Source organism: Monodon monoceros, unplaced genomic scaffold (genome assembly GCF_005190385.1).
Source record: "Monodon monoceros isolate NGI ecotype Baffin Bay Population unplaced genomic scaffold, NGI_Narwhal_1 Super_Scaffold_1, whole genome shotgun sequence".
NCBI lineage: Eukaryota > Metazoa > Chordata > Mammalia > Artiodactyla > Monodontidae > Monodon > Monodon monoceros.
Window position 1 is genome coordinate 7,173,684 of NW_021703765.1, and position 17,791 is coordinate 7,191,474.

The 17,791-nt window shown below is 35.5% G+C and overlaps 1 protein-coding gene and 1 pseudogene across 7 annotated transcripts in view; one reads left to right on the forward strand and one right to left on the reverse strand.

Annotated features, from left to right (window-relative positions):
- Positions 1-17,791, forward strand: part of RTTN (rotatin) — a 137,332-nt gene that overhangs the window by 80,344 nt on the left and 39,197 nt on the right. For all 7 annotated transcript variants that reach the window (XR_003794500.1, XM_029229393.1, XM_029229433.1 and 4 more), the window contains 4 exons: positions 5,083-5,272; positions 6,751-6,842; positions 12,862-12,955; positions 17,100-17,292. Coding sequence is in view for 6 of the 7 variants with exons in the window: in XM_029229393.1 (XP_029085226.1) it covers positions 5,083-5,272; positions 6,751-6,842; positions 12,862-12,955; positions 17,100-17,292 (569 nt within the window). In the remaining variant the exon portion in view is untranslated. The remainder of the gene's footprint in view (positions 1-5,082; positions 5,273-6,750; positions 6,843-12,861; positions 12,956-17,099; positions 17,293-17,791) is intronic.
- LOC114899066 lies at positions 2,342-2,527 on the reverse strand (annotated as a pseudogene).

Consider the following 17,791-nt stretch of genomic DNA (forward strand, 5'->3'; position numbering starts at 1 on the left):
CATAGCAAGATGTTCTTGACTTTCCCAGCGCCACCCTGGAATCAGATATTTGCTCAAAGAGCCCTGATTTCTTTCAATGGAGAATGTATATAGAAATGAGTTCTAGATATGCTCGTTGCTCCGAGGGAGGGGTCTTTGCTTCTATACACTCTCAGTGGACATAGCTAGACTGTCTGCATATGTGTTTATATGTGTTGTAGAGAGATGGCCGACTCATTTATAGTTGTAGTATGTATCGTTTTCATATTTGATGTTATAATTATCAATGCATATTTTTCATCTTCTAATGTGTTCATCATGGATCATTATGAGTATTGATTTCACAAAATGCTAAGTACTTGGTGTCAGAGAAACAATACCATTTTAACTATATTCATAATTTATATGCAGTTAGGGATTTCTTATGTAACTAGGGTCATTTTTTTCAATCTCTGCATTACATTATAGCATTTTAAAAATTTGTTATGTATCAAAATAATTCCTTTTTCTTCTTGAAAATATTCTCCATTCTTCTTACATGCAATTTTGTTTGCTTTTGAATCATAGCTAATGGGTATGTTAGTACTGTGACACTAGGAGTAAAATGTCTTAAATGTAATATTGTAGCTTATTGCATCCTTGAGATCAATATTTTCAAATTAATCGGAGTATTCTATGACATAATTGCTGTTTTCTTTGCAAACTTATTTGTTATGGCTCTTGGTGATTTGAAGAGTTTTCTTTCTTTGCATACTGCCCTTCTCAGCTCTCCCTGGCAATTTTTGCAGATGATCTGGCAGCCCGAGCGCTCACCTGAGGGCAAGGCTGGTAAGGATATAGACGTCCTGAGACAGAGCAATTAGACTGTGCTGATTTCCCCACTTTACCAGAAGACAGCCCCATCAATTACTGATGAATCTATGGAGCGAAGCCTAGTACATGCGTGAAAGGCTTCATTGTTCTGGCCCTTGTACATTAGTCATGTGTGGAAAGCCTGAGCCACACCATCTTTTGCGCTTATGCTGGACTTGGCTTCACTGCTGTGATTAAAGCTCTGTTGATAATGTGCCATTGCTACTAGGAAGCTCTGGCACGTGGAGATTGGGGATTCAGGCTAAATGCTTAGCTAAAATAAATCAAATAAAAAATAAATAATGGTTATGTAATATGTACATATTCCAGACCATCTGGTTTTGTTTGAGAAATTTAAAAATATTTTGAGTGAAATGTTTGAATTTTTAGAATAAATTATTTTTTTCAAGTAATGAATATATATGGTTAAAAAAGCTAATACAGCTTATACTGAAATTCTTTACCTTCTTCATTCACAGAGACAGCTTTACCTCCTACTGATTTTAATTCTTCAGGTAGTTACCTTCCTGTCTCTAAATAGTGTGTTTGCAGTAATACAGTATGTTTGTTCCTTTACTGTGTCAATACATAGGATTTAGCTCACTTAAACAATGTCCTGCCAATATAGTTCTGTTAGTGGTCTTAGTTTCTCCCCTGGTCACCCCTGCTGTTTCTGGTCTTCTTACCTATGGGTCATATCTCTTGCCCGCCCCCATTTAGAAGGTAAGATGTGGCTAAGTTGTTCCTTTTACTGGTATCTCGTCCCCCACTTCTACTGCCAATCTTTGCCAGTTTCATCTCTACTTTTACTTTGTGAAGGCTGATTATGGTTAGATTCTCTTCTACAGCCTCCTTATATCTATAAGTTGATTCTAAAAAGTGAAAACTAGTAATTTGCTACAGAGCCATTATTTGTTGGGCTGTTGTTACACTTCCTTATCTATGCTTCCAGGGCTATGACCCCTCTGGCACTCAGAGGAAAACTTTCCTGGTATTTGTGTGTGTGTGTGTGTGTGTGTGTGTGTGTGTGTGTGTGTGTGTGATTTAAAAACTTGATTTGGGCGTTGGGTGATTTTTTTGCCCTTGGAGTTTCTGTTAATTTTTTTTCTTGCATTGTGAGTCCATATCATAGCTCAAGTTTTTCTAAGCTCTTAATCATCCTTTCTCTTCAGTTAGAATCCCCTTTCCTAGTAAGCATCCTCAAAATAATTGTATTCCTACCTAAAAACAAATGCATGAGTGACAAACTTCTGAGTTCTTGTTTGTTTGAAAATGTATTTAAATTGCACTGGATTGATAGTTTGGGCTACTAGGTATTAGGCTGAAATCATTCCTCATAAGAATTTTGCTCCACTGTCTTCTAACATCTCGTGCTACGGATGAGAAGTTGGATACCCATCTGATTCTTTTTTTTTTTTTTAAGTTTTAACATTTTTATTTATATACAGAGAGTTAGTATTGTTTCTGAGGAAAGTAGATATGCTTGATGACCCATTCAAGAAGTTCACACTTAGTCCAACTTAATGAAGCCGATGTCCTTCGCATACTGGGAAACACTGGCGGCACTTATTGAGGCCATGTTTCTGGATCAGACTGTGCTGGTTTAAGCAAACGCAGCAAGAGTGAGAACCCTGGCCGAATTTTCTCGGATGGCTCCTGTAGAGCTGCTGGTGACCCATGTTGCTTTCTCGGCTGCAACGAGGCAAAACGAAAGAGGGAGCGCATGCCGGCACTCTTCAGAATTTTTCCATCTGATTCTTTTTACCTCTTTATGGATGACTTTTTCTTTTACTATCTTCACTTTGTCTTTAATGTTCTAGAGTTTTATGATTCTATGTCTTTTTTTCATTTCTCTTGCTTGATATTTATTAAGCTCCTTAATTTGGAGACATAGATGTTCTATTTCTTTTGGCTCTGACAATTTTTTTTCATATTTATTTATTTTAAAATGACTTTCTTTATTTTTCTAGAAATTATATGAGTCTTATATTAGGCCTCTTGAATTAATATTCTGCTCCTTATCTTTTCTATCTCCTGGTCTTTAAATTCTGGGATATTAATTTTTTTGTTCATATCAGAATTAGTTTAACTTTTTCAATCTTGGTAGGCCAAATAATTTTCACTGTGACTTATAGGCGAAGAAAAAAAGTCAGGTTCTAAACTTTACTAGGTTGATTTAAATTTATGTCTTTTATGACTTCTTTTGTTATCTTTATTTTCTAAATCTTTTTTCTTTTTATATTAGTAAGAACTAGAGAAAAAAATGAATTTTTAAAATATATTAATTAAAGGGTGAATATTATGTCAATTATATACCATGATAATTATACATATTTATAGAATAACTACTATAGTTCTGCATCATATTTACGTGTGTAATTTCTCACTTTGAAAATATTTGTAACTAAAGAAAAGATGGATTTTAGAAGACAGTGGGTTTGTAACACTTCTCCTTCTAGCACGTGGTGAAACCATCAGCCTCAGTGGGCCTTTACCGAATAAAGAATCAGCAGATTTAAGAACTCTTGAGGAACTTGTTTTCAGCATTTATACAGTTTACATTCTTTCATGTATTTGTGGCTAAACCTTTGTTAATTTGGACTGTGGCTGTTAACTCATCCAGGAAACAATTATATAGACACAATTTTGCACAAGAAAAAATTTTGAATAATTTTATATAATATGTATAATAAAATATTTGAAAATTATTCTTAGTATTATTATGAAATAAATTAAAAAATAGTGTTTGTGGTACTTTGTTTAATAATTTTATTTTATTGATTTATTGGGGTATGTTACACAGCTGCAATTAAGCTAGTAACCTTTGCTGAATTATTTTTAATTCTCCTCTTGGTTGTTGGTCCTTCCTGGAATCAATATAATGGGGGCTTTAATTTGTGATGTTAAGCAACTATTGCAGATCTCATGTGTGCTTTTTACATTTATGAATGCTATAAGTTGCTTAAAAGATAGAACATTTTGAATGTTAGGATTGGCTCTGTGGCTTTGGATGAATTACTTTGTCCTAGATATTTAAATAAAGTAATGCACGAAAGGGCCACATTGCCTGAAATGTGCACCTGGTTCACAAACGGGAGCCACGTGACCCTGTTCATGTACTCCTCTCTGTTTCGCCTGCCACTTCTCAAGCTCCGGATTTAAAGTTAACACGGTGACCAGCGTCTGTGACTGCTCATTAAAGAGTCTTATTCCTTCTTGGACAAGTAAATTGCTCTATTTGTAAAGAGTAAAGCTCACAGTGTTGGGTAGGTTTATTAGAACACAACAATAACAAATTCATAAAAATAAAAAGTATTTAATATTGAAGTAAGACATTTAATTTTAATAATATTCTTAAAGAGAAGGGTTAATGGAAATAATCTTCTTAATGTAATTATATCTTTAACTGTAATTGTACGTTTAACTATTACTTTATCTTCCTGGATAGTAAGTTTTAATATCCATCTTTCCTTGGTGACCAGGAGGCATGAGAGAAGGGGCACGTATGCAAATTTCAGTTAATGGTAAACTTTGAATAGGCTTTGACCAGACCTTTCCTGTTGGCACTTAGATTTCGATTTTCTATCTTTTATTTTTCTCTCTATTATGGTCTGTTTGAAAAGTCTTAACTATATTGATTATCATTTTCCAAAAAAGAGAAATATTTATAAACTAATGATGTGGTTATTTGCATACTTTAAACCGATCCTTTGCATACTTTTAATGGCTTGCTTGATTTTTGCCATTTGGATATTCCAGGAAAAGTAGTGACAGTGCAAAAAATTATTTGAAAAAAAGTGCAAAGAGATTAAAATTTTGCAATGGCAGATCCTTCTCAGCCTCCTGCTGGAAGGTGTGTGTGTGTGTGTGTGTGTGTGTGTGTGTGTGTGTGTGTGTGTTTGCACGCATGCATGCATGTATGCAAGGAATTCCCTTGGAAGAAGGGTTAATTCAGTGGGAAGTAAAGTGGCAAACAGATTTTACTGTGGATATCAGGCTTTTCATTCTAGCCCCTCAAGAGAGCGACTAGATCAGCCTTCTGCCTTCAGTGGATTTTTAGGCAGCAGAGACCTGGAGTCCTGTGAAGTCCTCTGCCTGGGTCAGGCTGGTGTATGTGGGGAAAGACGGGCAGGTGAAAGGAGAATGGTCACATCTGGGACCCATTTGTTTCGTTGAGGGGAATGTGGGGAGACGTGGGTCTTTTTGAAGAAATTAAGTGATAAATCACTGTCTCCCCCTCTTTTCCTACAGGGCCCCTGTGTCCATGATGAGGACTCTGGCCTGTCGCTCATAGGAAAACCTGCCCTTCAGGCTCTTTTGTACCACTGCCATTTTTATGAACATTTGAATCAGATGGTAAAACATTGTTACCTGGGACGGTATACGTTTGATTTGAATTGTTCTGCTCTTAATGGAACTTCTGAAGGCAATGACTTAAATGGTAAGAATATTATATTTATATTTTTAATAAAATGTAACATTTCTTAAACTGTTAAAAACCTTTGTGTTTGTTACAAAATATTTGAAAAATAATGAAAAGTACACAGGAAAACATTCTCTAGTCCCATTACCCAGAGGTTGCCTTTGTTACCTTACAGTGTATTTTCTTCCAGTCTTCTTTCTCTGTATAGCTCTTGTTTGTTTTACATAATTGTGTTCATATCTTATGTACATTTTTGTATTTCCTCCTTTCACTAAACATTGCCTAAACATTTTTCTATTTTATAAATTCTTCATGGAAACCGTTTTTGACATCTTACTAATGTTTCATAAGTTATTTCATGCCCTTTAGTAAAGTTTTACAGTTTTTTCCTCTATTAATGTCTTAAATTTTTGGAAGGTTCTTCCCAGGCAAACAAGAATGAGACCTTTCCTACTAAATTTTCTAATTTGTTTTGCTAATATATTGAAAAGCTATTTGTTTTTTGGAATGTTACTCATTTATCAAAATATATGCTGAAATCTTTTCATTTCTACTTGTTTGTAGATTCTCTTGGATTTCCTAAGTATAAGACCTTAGCGCATATAAATGATAATTATGTCTCATAATAATAAATGATAATTTAATAGTAAGAATAAAAATGATTTTAAGATAAAAATAAATATAAAATAATAAAAAATTTTAAAATTTTAAAGTAATGTTAAAAAATCTTGACATAATTTCCCACAGAAAAGGTACAAGAATAGGACAAAGAATTCCCAAATGTTAACATTTTACTATATTTGCCCTCCTATACCATGTGTATGTATGTGCGTATAAGTGAAATATATTTATTTATATGCATATATACATATATATATATTTTTTTCTGAGCCATTTAAGAGTAAACTGCAAACATGAAGTTCCCTTACCCTGAAATACTTAAATGTAAATTTCTAGTTCACTTTTCTGCTCACTTCTTGGAGGCATTAAGAGGAGAATGACATTTAATGAAGTTTTTGAACATTCTAAACAAATGTCCCTGTGAGGAAAGTGACCACTTTAATTGTTTGGATTTCTCTGTATCTGTGTTACTGGAAGCATGGCCCTTGAACCAGCAGCACTGACATCTGCTTCCAGCTTGTTAGAAATGCAGATTTACGCCACCCCCGACCTTGACTTGGGGAATGGAATCTCTGGGAATAGGATTCAGGAAACTACTTTAACAAGCCCTTTATGATTCTTCTGCACTTTGAAGTTTGGGAGCTGGTGCTCTTGCTAAATTGTGTTAGATTAAACTAAAGCGCAGTCAACTAATTGTTTTAAATTTTTTTGTGAAACATGCTGTATATATAAATTAATTAAGAATAATAAAAATTAGGCACACTTCCTTCACACTTCTTTAGTTCTGGATTGGTTTCATGTAAGGAGTATTCTTTCTGTTAATCGTTACAGTGCCCAGAAGGCTATTCACGTTGACAGTTTTCTTGTTGTCACAGGTTTAGATGACTCATTCAAGTTTTGGAGGGCTCCATCTCGGATGTCCAGTCAAGATCGAGATCCAAGTTCTCTCTCCACTTTGGAAACAATGGTACTTCCAAAGAACGCATAAGTGCTGCATTTTGAATTTCTGAAAAAATTTGAATTTACATAGTGGAGGGATAAGAATGGATGTGAAATACAAGGTTATGACCACAACAACTGTGATTTATTTGAAGTGCCGTCTATAGCAGAACTAGTGTCTGTTTTGCTCAAATAAGTGCACTGAATATCCTTTTAGATGAATTTTCAACCTCTTTCCTACCTTTTTTGATAGAACCAGAAGTTCAAAAGTTTTAAAATGTTTATCAGTAGTAGTAGAAAAAGAGAACAAATCCCATGTGATTAGTAATGCTTGATTACCCTGAAATTTTGCTTAAGGACAAGGCAGTTTGAAGAATGTTGTTGATCCATTCAGATGATTCCAGTGTGGTACTAATGATTTTAAACACATTTCTAAATGCTTGCATCAAATAGAAGCTTGTCTTGATTATCTGAAATACCTGAAATTTATGTACACCTGCCTGCCTTTCTTCCTTTTTTTTTTTATTTATAAGGTGCTTTGTTCTAAAAAGTTTGAGACACTAATTATTTCTAAATAATGACATGCTAGGTTTCATTTGTTTTATAAGCATACAAAATCATTCTCAACTGGAAAGCATTGCAATGTATTTTTGGAACAATATACTGTGTTGTAGAACCTATTAGGAAGGCAGAGCCTCGACACCACTGCTTCCAGGAGCAAAAATAATATGAGAATTAAATAATTAAACAGGCATTAATAAGATTCACCTCCTACAGTTTCTCAAGAGACTGGTACTTTTTGCTAAGTTTTAAGAGACTTTTTTTTTTTTTCCCTCTAGACTCAGAAGAGTTTATGTTTAGTGCTAAATTGAACCTTTATTGAGAAAAACAGAATAATTACTCCAGTTCCACTAGATGTCATGCTTTCTTTTGCAAGCTAGAAATAGTGTGTATCTTTGTCTCAATAAGAGAAATAATTATATGATTCAATGCTAAAGGGGATTGTATTAATTGGTTATTTAGTTCACAGAAGTACAGCGTTAATATGTGCTTAAAAATAATTCTTCTTAGGTTACCCTGTTTGTTTAAAGGGCTGTAGACTAACTTTGAAATCTTTGTACATTCTTCAGTTCTTTGCTTATAGTAGGTATGCAGTAAATAGAAATTGCTGTAAATAACTTTTGAGTTAGCTATTTTGTAGATATCAAGTTACATTTATTTTTTAATTAACTTTTGGCTGTGTTGGGTTTTTGTTGCTGCGCGCGGGTTTTCTCTAGTTGCGGCGAGTGGGAGCTACCCTTCGTTGCAGTGTGTGGGCTTCTCATTGCGGTGGCTTCTCTTGTTACGGAGCGCGGGCTTCAGTAGTTGTGGCACGCGGGCTCAGTAGTTGTGGCTTACGGGCTCTAGAGTGCAGGCTCGGTAGTTGTGGCACACGGGCTTAGTTGCTCCGCGGCATGTGGGATCTTCCTGGACCAGGGCTCAAACCCATGTCCCCTGCATTGGCAGGCGGATCCTTAACCACTGCACCACCAGGGAAGTCCCCAAGTTATATTTATTCTATACAAGGAAACTTACATACAAAAAACAAAAGCAAATCAAACTTTTGCATTTCTCTATTTTATAATAATATATAAATCTTACAGATTAAGCTACTAGATTTTCCAAGAAACACTTTGTAAATATGTCACTTATTATAATCATTATTAAAATAGAAGCACATCTATTAATGCAAAAGTCTTTAACTTGTTTATGTTAGGATATCACATAGACTTTTAGAAATACATACCAGTGAAATCTGTTTTTTTTTTAAGAATTCATATATATAGTCTTATGTAAGATTTACCTTCTTGTAGTTCCTCAAAAGATTAGTATTACCTGTTAGAATTTTTACAGTCAACTTTTTTCTTTCTTTTTTGGTTTCCAAACAGAAGAGTTTTGGTATTGGTGAATTACTCACTGAATTGGTGACTTTTATTCACAAAAATTAATCTAATTACCCCAGTTCTACGAATTGTCATGTTTTCTTTACCATATGAGATATACTATGTATCTTTTTTCCAGCAGGAGACAAATATGGAGAGTTTATTCCTTATACCATTACTTTAAATTTCTTTTTTTCTTTCTTTATTTTTGGCTGCATTGGGTCTTTGTTGCTGTGTGCGGGCTTTCCCTAGTTGCGGCGAGCGGGGGCTACTCTTTGTCATGGTGTGCAGGCTTCTCATTGCAGCGGCTTTTCTTGTTGCGGAGCATGGGCTCTAGGCTCACGGGCTTCAATAGTTGTGGTGCTCGGGCTCAGTAGTTGTGGCTTGCGGGCCCAGTAGTTGTGCCTCACGGGCTCTAGAGTGCAGGCTCAGTAGTTGTGGCACATGGGCATAGTTGCTCCGCAGCATGTGGAATCTTCCCGGACCAGGGATCAAACCTGTGTCCCCTGCATTGGCAGGTGGATTCTTAACCACTGCACCACCAGGGAAGCCCTTATACCAGTATTACTTTAAACCTAAACTGTCAGTACCCAGACCAACTAATACTTTCTCAGGTATAAGAAAATGTTGAAGTTACAAATTGAGGTATCAGTTGAGTGGATGTAAATCTTGCTAATGAGTTTATCTTGTTATTAATATCATTATTTTGTATGTCTCCCAGAATTGAGAAAAGATACAATTTGTTGATTGGTTTGTCTTTCCACTTTGTCTTTCTGAGGAAAGCACTGTCTTTTGATATGGGTCGTATCATCCAGTGTGCTGTTGCTGGATCATTATCTTTTCTGTGTTGTTAATGCCACATTAGGGACTTTAATGGTGTTATCTAATGAATATTAGTTTAGTTGATTATGACTTGTATGTTTTGGAAATTATAGGTAGAGTAAGGAGTGTCATTGTTACCTTGGGGGTGTTGCCATGGTAAATAAATGCCTTTTCAGAGATGGCTTCCCTCAACTCAGTGTCTCCTTCCCCAGGGGAGGGGTCAGGTATCAGTTGTTTTTCCTCCTGAGATCACATTTCTACTTGTCAGAAATACCCAAACTAGATAGGTGTTTATGCCTAGGACAAACCAGTTTGTAGCAACAGCTTTAAAAACAAAATTTGATCTTTTCTGCTGCTCTTGAGCAGAATTATGTCTGTATTTTTTAAAATTTGTTTTATCAGTTATCAAAAAAGAGGAAATGTGGGTCATTTGCTTTTGAGCTTTTCTTTGTGAAATATGTGATTCTTTCAAACTTCCTTGAGCACTAATTTAAGGAAAACTGATTTTACTTTAAGTTTATTTAAACATTTATGAGAAATTTTCCTCATGGGTCCTCTTAGTCTTTAAAAAATTGATAATCATTTTACTGTTTTACAGAAGAAGAGATTAAGGCATGGAATGAATAAGTGTCTTGTGTAAGGTTCCAGCGCTGCTAACTGGTGGAGCGTTATTTGAATCCAGAATTGTGTTTGGCTCTAGAGCCCAGGTCGTTGGCCATGATGTTTTGCTCCTTCACTACAGAGCAAGATGTGATCAGTCCCGAAATAGATGTTACAGTCAGGGTGCAGTGAGCTTAGATTAGAAGGAATGATGAAATAGGCAGTGATTTTGTGTAAGAAGTGGCAATTGAAATGGGCTTTAAAGGGTCAATCCCTTTTTTGTATTATGTACACATTTGCAAGGAACTAAAAAGATACTCAAATATGTCTTAGAATTCAGTACCCACTTCTGAGGTTTGAAAGGCTACTTGAGAACATAAAGCATAATTAGGAAATAGCTGAACGCCAAGCTGTGTGGTACTGAATGCCTTAGATATTCAGAAGATGCAAGATGGGGTTGTTTTGAGGGTGGGAAGAAGGCTGAAGTTTGATTCCTGATGTAACCAGGTGGGGTTAGCCAGGAGAGCCAAGTCCGGTTTTGGATTTGAAGAGATAAGAGATAACAGCTGTAAAGATATAAAGACATTTCAGCAAGGTAAAATGTCATGAAGCATTACAAAGGACATTAGAGAAAGATGAATTACATTTATTTGATGGTAGTTAAAAGTTATTTTATAGAACAGGATGACAATACATTTATGTATTGATGTGTATTATTAAATATAATCAAATGAGTGTCCATTGAAGGTTATTTTCAAGCAAGCAGGATTTGAGCATAGTAGTAGAGCAAGTCAGCTTAATACTTTTTTACCTTTATTTATTAAAATAGAAATATGTTAATATAGCAAATTAAAAAAATATAGATAGGCTAGTGGAAATATAAATCACCCCTAATCAATTTTTAAAACACAGTATATTGCTATAGAAAGAAGTTCTTGTGTTTTCTCAGCCATATGGGGTAAGTTATAATGCAGCCATTAGATGCTTTCTAAAACCATATTTTCAAACTTTGTGTGTCCCTTCCTTGGACTATACAGAGGACGATCATGGTGTTTAATGCCTGACCTTGGTCACGAATGGCAGCTTAGCGTTCTCATGAGCCAGGTATTTAGCGGCCCTCAGAAGCTCTTTTCCTGCAGTGAATGCTATCTCTGTTTTCATCAGTAGTGGGGACTGCTTGAGTGTTTGCCAACTGAAAGAGTGTTCAGTGAAAAGATAAAGGATTCCGGCATCCTTGTCCTCTTAAATTTTCTTGTGTAACCGAGGGAGCTTGTGGCAGGAGCCAGGCTCGTTCATCAGCTCCTGCACGGTTGTGATGTCAGTCTCCGTGTGTGCTTGTTGCTTCACACGCTAAAAGTTATCTGGATGTCTATTGACAGGAACTGTTTTTTTTTTTTAAACACATCTCTTATAACCAATTGTAGGTAAATATAATTTTTAAAATGTCTTTAGGTTTTTTTTCCCTGTTATGTAGATCTAATGTTATATCAAATAAGGCATTTTATACATGCTTATTTATGAGTGATTTCTTTAGACTGAGATTTATCCAGCCTTCATTTTTAGATGACTTCACGTGCTTAGCTTACTTTTTTGGCTACAGCTTCTGTCACTTATTTCTTATTACTGTAATGTCATACTTGAAGTGGTGAGAGGTGATTGAGGTCCTAAGTTGAAAGAGGGATTTTTTAAAACTATGTATTAATTTCATGTGCCATTTTCTTCAAATTTATATTCTCTTTACTGTCAGAAACTGCAAATGAAAATAACCTTGGGTTTTGTTTTCATCCTGTTATATCAAGTCTAAGGTAACCTACTTTAAGTGTTAGAATAGATATGTAATCAATACGCAAATATTGTGAGCTGTACAGTATCTGGGTTTGTGGTAGGGTTGATTCATAAGTTCTGTTGACAGCTTACCTGTGTACATGCACGGGCCTGGAGCTTATCCAAGTATGGAAAGTTCATGCTGTCTCAGAGAAAAGAAAATTGATGGGAAGATACAGTATTTTCCACATATGAGTTACTTGACATCAGTTTGGGCTTTTTCAGTTTTAAGGCTTTTACAGCCTGCTCATTGGTAAACCTGTGTGTGAAATTGTGTTTGTTTTCTACAGAATTTCTGTTATGTTTAATGTCTCCAAAAAATGTATTCTGAAGAACAATGTCAGATATTGCCTAATTTTTAAAAACAGTTCATTTGTGACATGGGGAGAGGTAGAGAACAATCTTTTAATACTTCTGCTGATTCTTTTAGAGGCACTATTACAATTTGTGTGTGCCATTTGAAACTTTAAAAAACCCTTTTATTATGAATTAAGAAGTGCAAAATATCTCGAAGGACACAACAAATTATAAAGTAGTTTTTTTTTTTTAGCCTTTCAACATTTCAGCGTAAGTGGGAAGAGGCTTTATCAGGACCTTAAACTCTAGATGGGCTTCAGATCAAAACTGTGCTCCTTTGAGTTACTGATTTGTATAAACTGTAACAGGTCCTATAAGAAGAAGTAGAAAATGCCATTCAAAACACTGTTTTAACTCTTGAGATATGGAGTATTTTCCAGTTATGCGAACTAGTGTACTTTTGTAATATACCTTTTTGTTCAAGGATATCTTGTATATATGTGCTCGTGTTTCATTTTCCAATTAGTAATGTTAACGAGTGACTGTTCGGAGTATAGAATGATTTTCTTTACTGATCCCCAGGTGGCAGCTTCGTCGGCAAGTGCTGAATTTCAGCCGCTAGTGCCCTGCACGGCGCCTCTCCCTGAAGCCTCACATGACCAGCTTGTGGCTCAAGGTATCCTTTTAGGAAGACATTCTACTTTCAAAAATAAAAATGATAAGTTGGTCCAGGCAGATATGTTGAAAGTAAATGTTTAGATAAGAACCAAATTAAATAAGTCACAGAACAAACTGTCTAGATAAGAACAAAACGAAATATCACAGAACATGATAGAATAAATATATCAGAAATTAACAAAACAAATACTCTTAACTAATAAATGGGAATTTGGCCATCAAATAAACAGTCTGATTGCCATATCATTTCCTATTAGGTAAGAATAGATATTTGGTGTTTGAATCGAGGAACTAATGAATATTAATTAGCTTCATTTTTTTCCCCTTTTGGGAAAACACCTCAATTTACCACAGTAATCCACTTGAAAGTGATGAGAATGGGGTCATAAGTATTTTGCAAAGCCTATGCTTTCATTTGAAAGCACACAAAGTGTTTTGAGTCTTTATTTTGTTAGAAATGTGTGATGAGTAGCCTAGGATTTATTTTTATTAATGACAATATATCGATTTTACTCTTTGTGTTAGGCACTGCCTCCAACTCTATTATGCTTTACGCTTTATATATTTATATAGATTACAACCTAACTTTTGTTTCTTCTAAGACGGTAGATAGACCTTTTATTCAGTAGCATTAAATTCCTAACCTATATGGAATATACTACCTAAAAAAAAGGTAATTTTAAACACTGAAATATAAGCATGTGCACAGAAAATGCTTTCTAAAACTTTAGAGATACTTGCTTAAGGAAGACTTTACTCTGAATTTTCATTACAGTGTTTGTTCCATAACTTCCTAAACAATGTCTCGTTTTGGTTTTTAGTAATTTATGTTAACAATATACAAAAGAGTTTAATTATAGAAAGTACTCATTTCATCCTCTTAAGAACAAAAGGAGCAAACTCAGGTTGTTTTAAGTGGCTAAGGACACAGAGCATGAAATGAAATTTGATAATGAATTTCATGAATATTTATTTCTAAGAGTGTGTTACGTTACTATTTTTAAAACAGCTTTATTGAGATATAATTCACATTCATACGGTTCACCCATTTTAAGTGTACAATTCATGGTTTTTTAATATATTCACAGAGTTGTGCAATCATTACCACAGTCAAGTTTTAGAACATTTTCATCACCCCAAAAAGAAACCTTGTTCCCATGAGCAATCACTCCTGATCTCCCCCATTCTCCCCAGCCTGAGGCAATCACTAATCTACTTTCCCTCTTTATAGATTTGCCTGTTTTGGAATTTCATAAAAATGGAATCATACGATATGTGTTCTTTTGTGTCTGGCTTCTTTCACTCAGCATAATATTTTTAAGATTCATCCGTGTCGTAGTCTGTATCAGTGATTCATTTTTTATTACTGAATGATATTCCACTATGTGGATATACTATATGGATATATATGGATATACTGCATTTCATTTACGCATTCATCAGTTGAAGGACATTTGGATTTTTTCCACTTTTTGGCTTTTATGAATAATAATGCTGCAAACAGTCATACAGGTTTTTCTGTGACCATACAGCTGTGCGGTTTTTGTTTGTTTTTTGATTTCATTATTCTTGACTTGGATTTATTTTCAAGGATTGTGCTTAGAATATACATGCACAGTTTTTTTTTTTTTTTCGGTACGTGGCCCTCTCACTGTTGTGGCCTCTCCCGTTGCGGAGCACAGGCTCCGGACGCACAGGCTCAGCGGCCATGGCTCACGGGTCCAGCCGTTCCGCAGCATGTGGGATCTTCTTGGACCGGGGCACGAACCCGTGTCCCCTGCATCGGCAGGTGGACTCTCAACCACTGTGCCACCAGGGAAGCCCCCCATGCACAGTTTTACTGTTTGCCAATTACTTCAGTGTATGTATTTGACAAAACAGTATTTTACTCCTTTTTGTTGAATCTGCCAACGAATCTTTGAATAGTACTGGAAAGCATTAAATATCTTTTGTCACTGAGCCTTAAGACTAAAGCAATTTTGTTGTTACATATCTTTCTAAATTCCGTCTCTTTAAAATAGTTAGTGTTAAGATAAAATTTTTTTAGTGATAATGAGATTATAGTTCCCTCAGCTGGAATTCTCAGTGAAGGATTTCTCCATGAAGCTGGTTAGTCCTTTTATTTCTTGTTCTGTTAATTCTTGATTAACCAGGGAATTACTGTGCCCCAAAGTGGTTTAGAGCAGGATGACAAGAACTTTCCCTATCATGTACATTAGGGCCACTTTAGATGTCCAACTTCTCATTCCTAAGTTTAGTTTCTAACTTTTGTAAAAGAAAAATCCTTTTATCTTTTAAGAAAGGCTTTAACAGAGTCTCATGATCTATAAGCGTACATTTGATCTACAAAGTTGAAAAGAATCATTACAAAATAAAAATGTTAGTATATTTGAGTATTACAAATATAAATAACTGAGATAGTTCTCTCCAGATAAAATACTAAATTTTTTTAAATATATTGAATGATTTTGAATTTCTTAAATGTTAAGCCCCTCCTATTTTATTGGTATTCTTTTCTTCTGTATGCTGCCCTAGAAGTCCTGAAGACATGTAGTACATCTTCTGTGAATATATAAAATTTTCCCTTAAAAGCAGTTGAACTATTTCTGTGGAATTCCCTAAATTTAATTTTCCCAATTTAGTTTAAAATATCAAATCTGTCTTGACAGTAAATAGTTCCAAAGTGCCTCCTCCAAGGAATTAGTTAATTACAAAGGAAAATATTATAACTTTATAATGGAGAAACCTAGTAGACACCACCTTAATCCATCAAATGGCCAAAGTTAACACCACCCATAATGGGCCTAATAGGAATCATGTTTCTCCTGATATAATGTCCTGAATATATAATGTCCTGAAGATCTAATTATGAGGGAACATCAAACATCAGACACTCTACAAGGGAACTAGCTTGTGTTCTTCACAAAATGTCTGGGTCCTGAAAAACAAAGCAAGACTGAGGAACCCTTCCAGTTCAAAACCCAGAGACATGAGAACTAAAGGAAAAGCAGATCTCAAATTGGATCCAAACAAGAAAAAGAACTTTTTCCTTTTGCTGTAAAGGATGTTGGTGGGACAGTGCAAAATTTGGAAAAGGTCTATGATTAGATAGTACCACTGCATCAATGTTAATTTCCTGGTTTTGATAATTGTACTGTGGTTATAAAAGACAAAGTCCTGTTTTTAGGAAGTTAACTTAGGATTAAAGGGGCATTTGTGTGCAGCTCACAGTTCATAAGAAGGTAGGTAGGTAGGTAGATAAAATGTGGTAAAATACTAATATTTAGAGATCTGGGTGAAGGTATATTGGGAATTTTTGTACTCTTGTACTTTTCCGTAAGTTTGATTTATTCAAAATATAATGTTTCTTTTAAAAAGAAATAAGAAACGAAGGTCATGAGGGAATCTTGAGGCAGGTTAAGCTTTCTTGTTAGCAGTACCCTGCTGAGTCTTCTAGGAAAGTTCCCTCATATCTTCAATTCTAAAATCCAGAATCTCTGAAAATGGAAAGTTTTCTCAGAACACAGGTGGCAGTAAAACTTGCCCTTACCTGCATATACTTGGCTGCAAAATCTGACCAATTCTAGTTTGAGGTTGTATTTGCTTATGTATTCATCCTGCTTGCTGTGATTATGTGTCTGCTACATTGCAGAAACATTTCTATCCTTATGGGCTGATGCCCAAGATTCCATTGGAAGTGTTAATATATGGTACACATACCTTATTACTTTTCTAAAATCTAAAAATATTTTGAATTCTGAAACACTTCTGACCCCCAGAGTTTCAAAAAAAAAGGATTGTGGAGCATCTGTTTGTTCCTCAGTGTCTGAATGCTTGGGACACAAAACCATGCCCTGCCCTTCTTGTCTTGGCTAGTACACTGTCACCCAAGGTACACACACACACCCTTGTGTACATGCATGTACACATACACACACACACACACACTCACACTCTGGAGGAGTTGGACGTCTGACTCCCTGGCCTCGGGGTTGAGGTGTGTTGAACAGTTAAGGGAATTTCCCAGCCATCTCTCTTTGGCAATTTTAGGAACTTCCTCTGATTATCAAAACTTGTGAATATTGTACATAACCACAAGGTAAACAAAATGGTGATAATTTTCACACTTATTTCAATAATAGGTCAGCATGAAACTGCATCTCCACGGCTTCCTCATGATTCATCCCTTTCTGCTCCTCTGCCCAGACAGTGTGTTTTTGTCACTCCGCCTCTTCTTTCCGCGATGTGCAGCCTCCTAGACAGCCTCTTGGCAACGACTCCAGGCGACACTGCAAATGCTTTTCGACAAGCTCGTCTCATAGAGCTTCTTTGTAGGTAAGAGATAAGTACTCCCAGAGAGGCGTGTAGACTGCAGGTTTTTGCTTTTGCCAGAACTGTCTCGACAGTTTTTATTTTAGATATGTTAAAGCACTTGGATGGGTTTGTTATGTTGACTATTAAGCTTCCCCAGCTCCCCGTCCTGATTTTTTTTAAACTCCGAAGTTCTGAAACCTTATTTGTCCTCTGCCACATTCAGGGAACATGATGCAAGTCTCCTTGGTCATTCAGAATGCAAGAAGGAGTTTTGGGGTTCATCTCCCTAGCAGTCATATCAGAATAATGTCCTTGGTTTGAAAAGTCATTTTTAAAGTTCATTTGGAGTTACTTAGTTATGGGAGCCTGAGAGTTTTATCAGAAAGTAGTCTGATAAAATTTAGGGAAATCATGATTTGGTTCTTTCATTTACCTAATATTAATCAGTGTCTGACATAACTTTTTCTGATTTTCTGATTGGCTATATGGTATAGTTAAAAAGGCCAAGGATATTGAATTC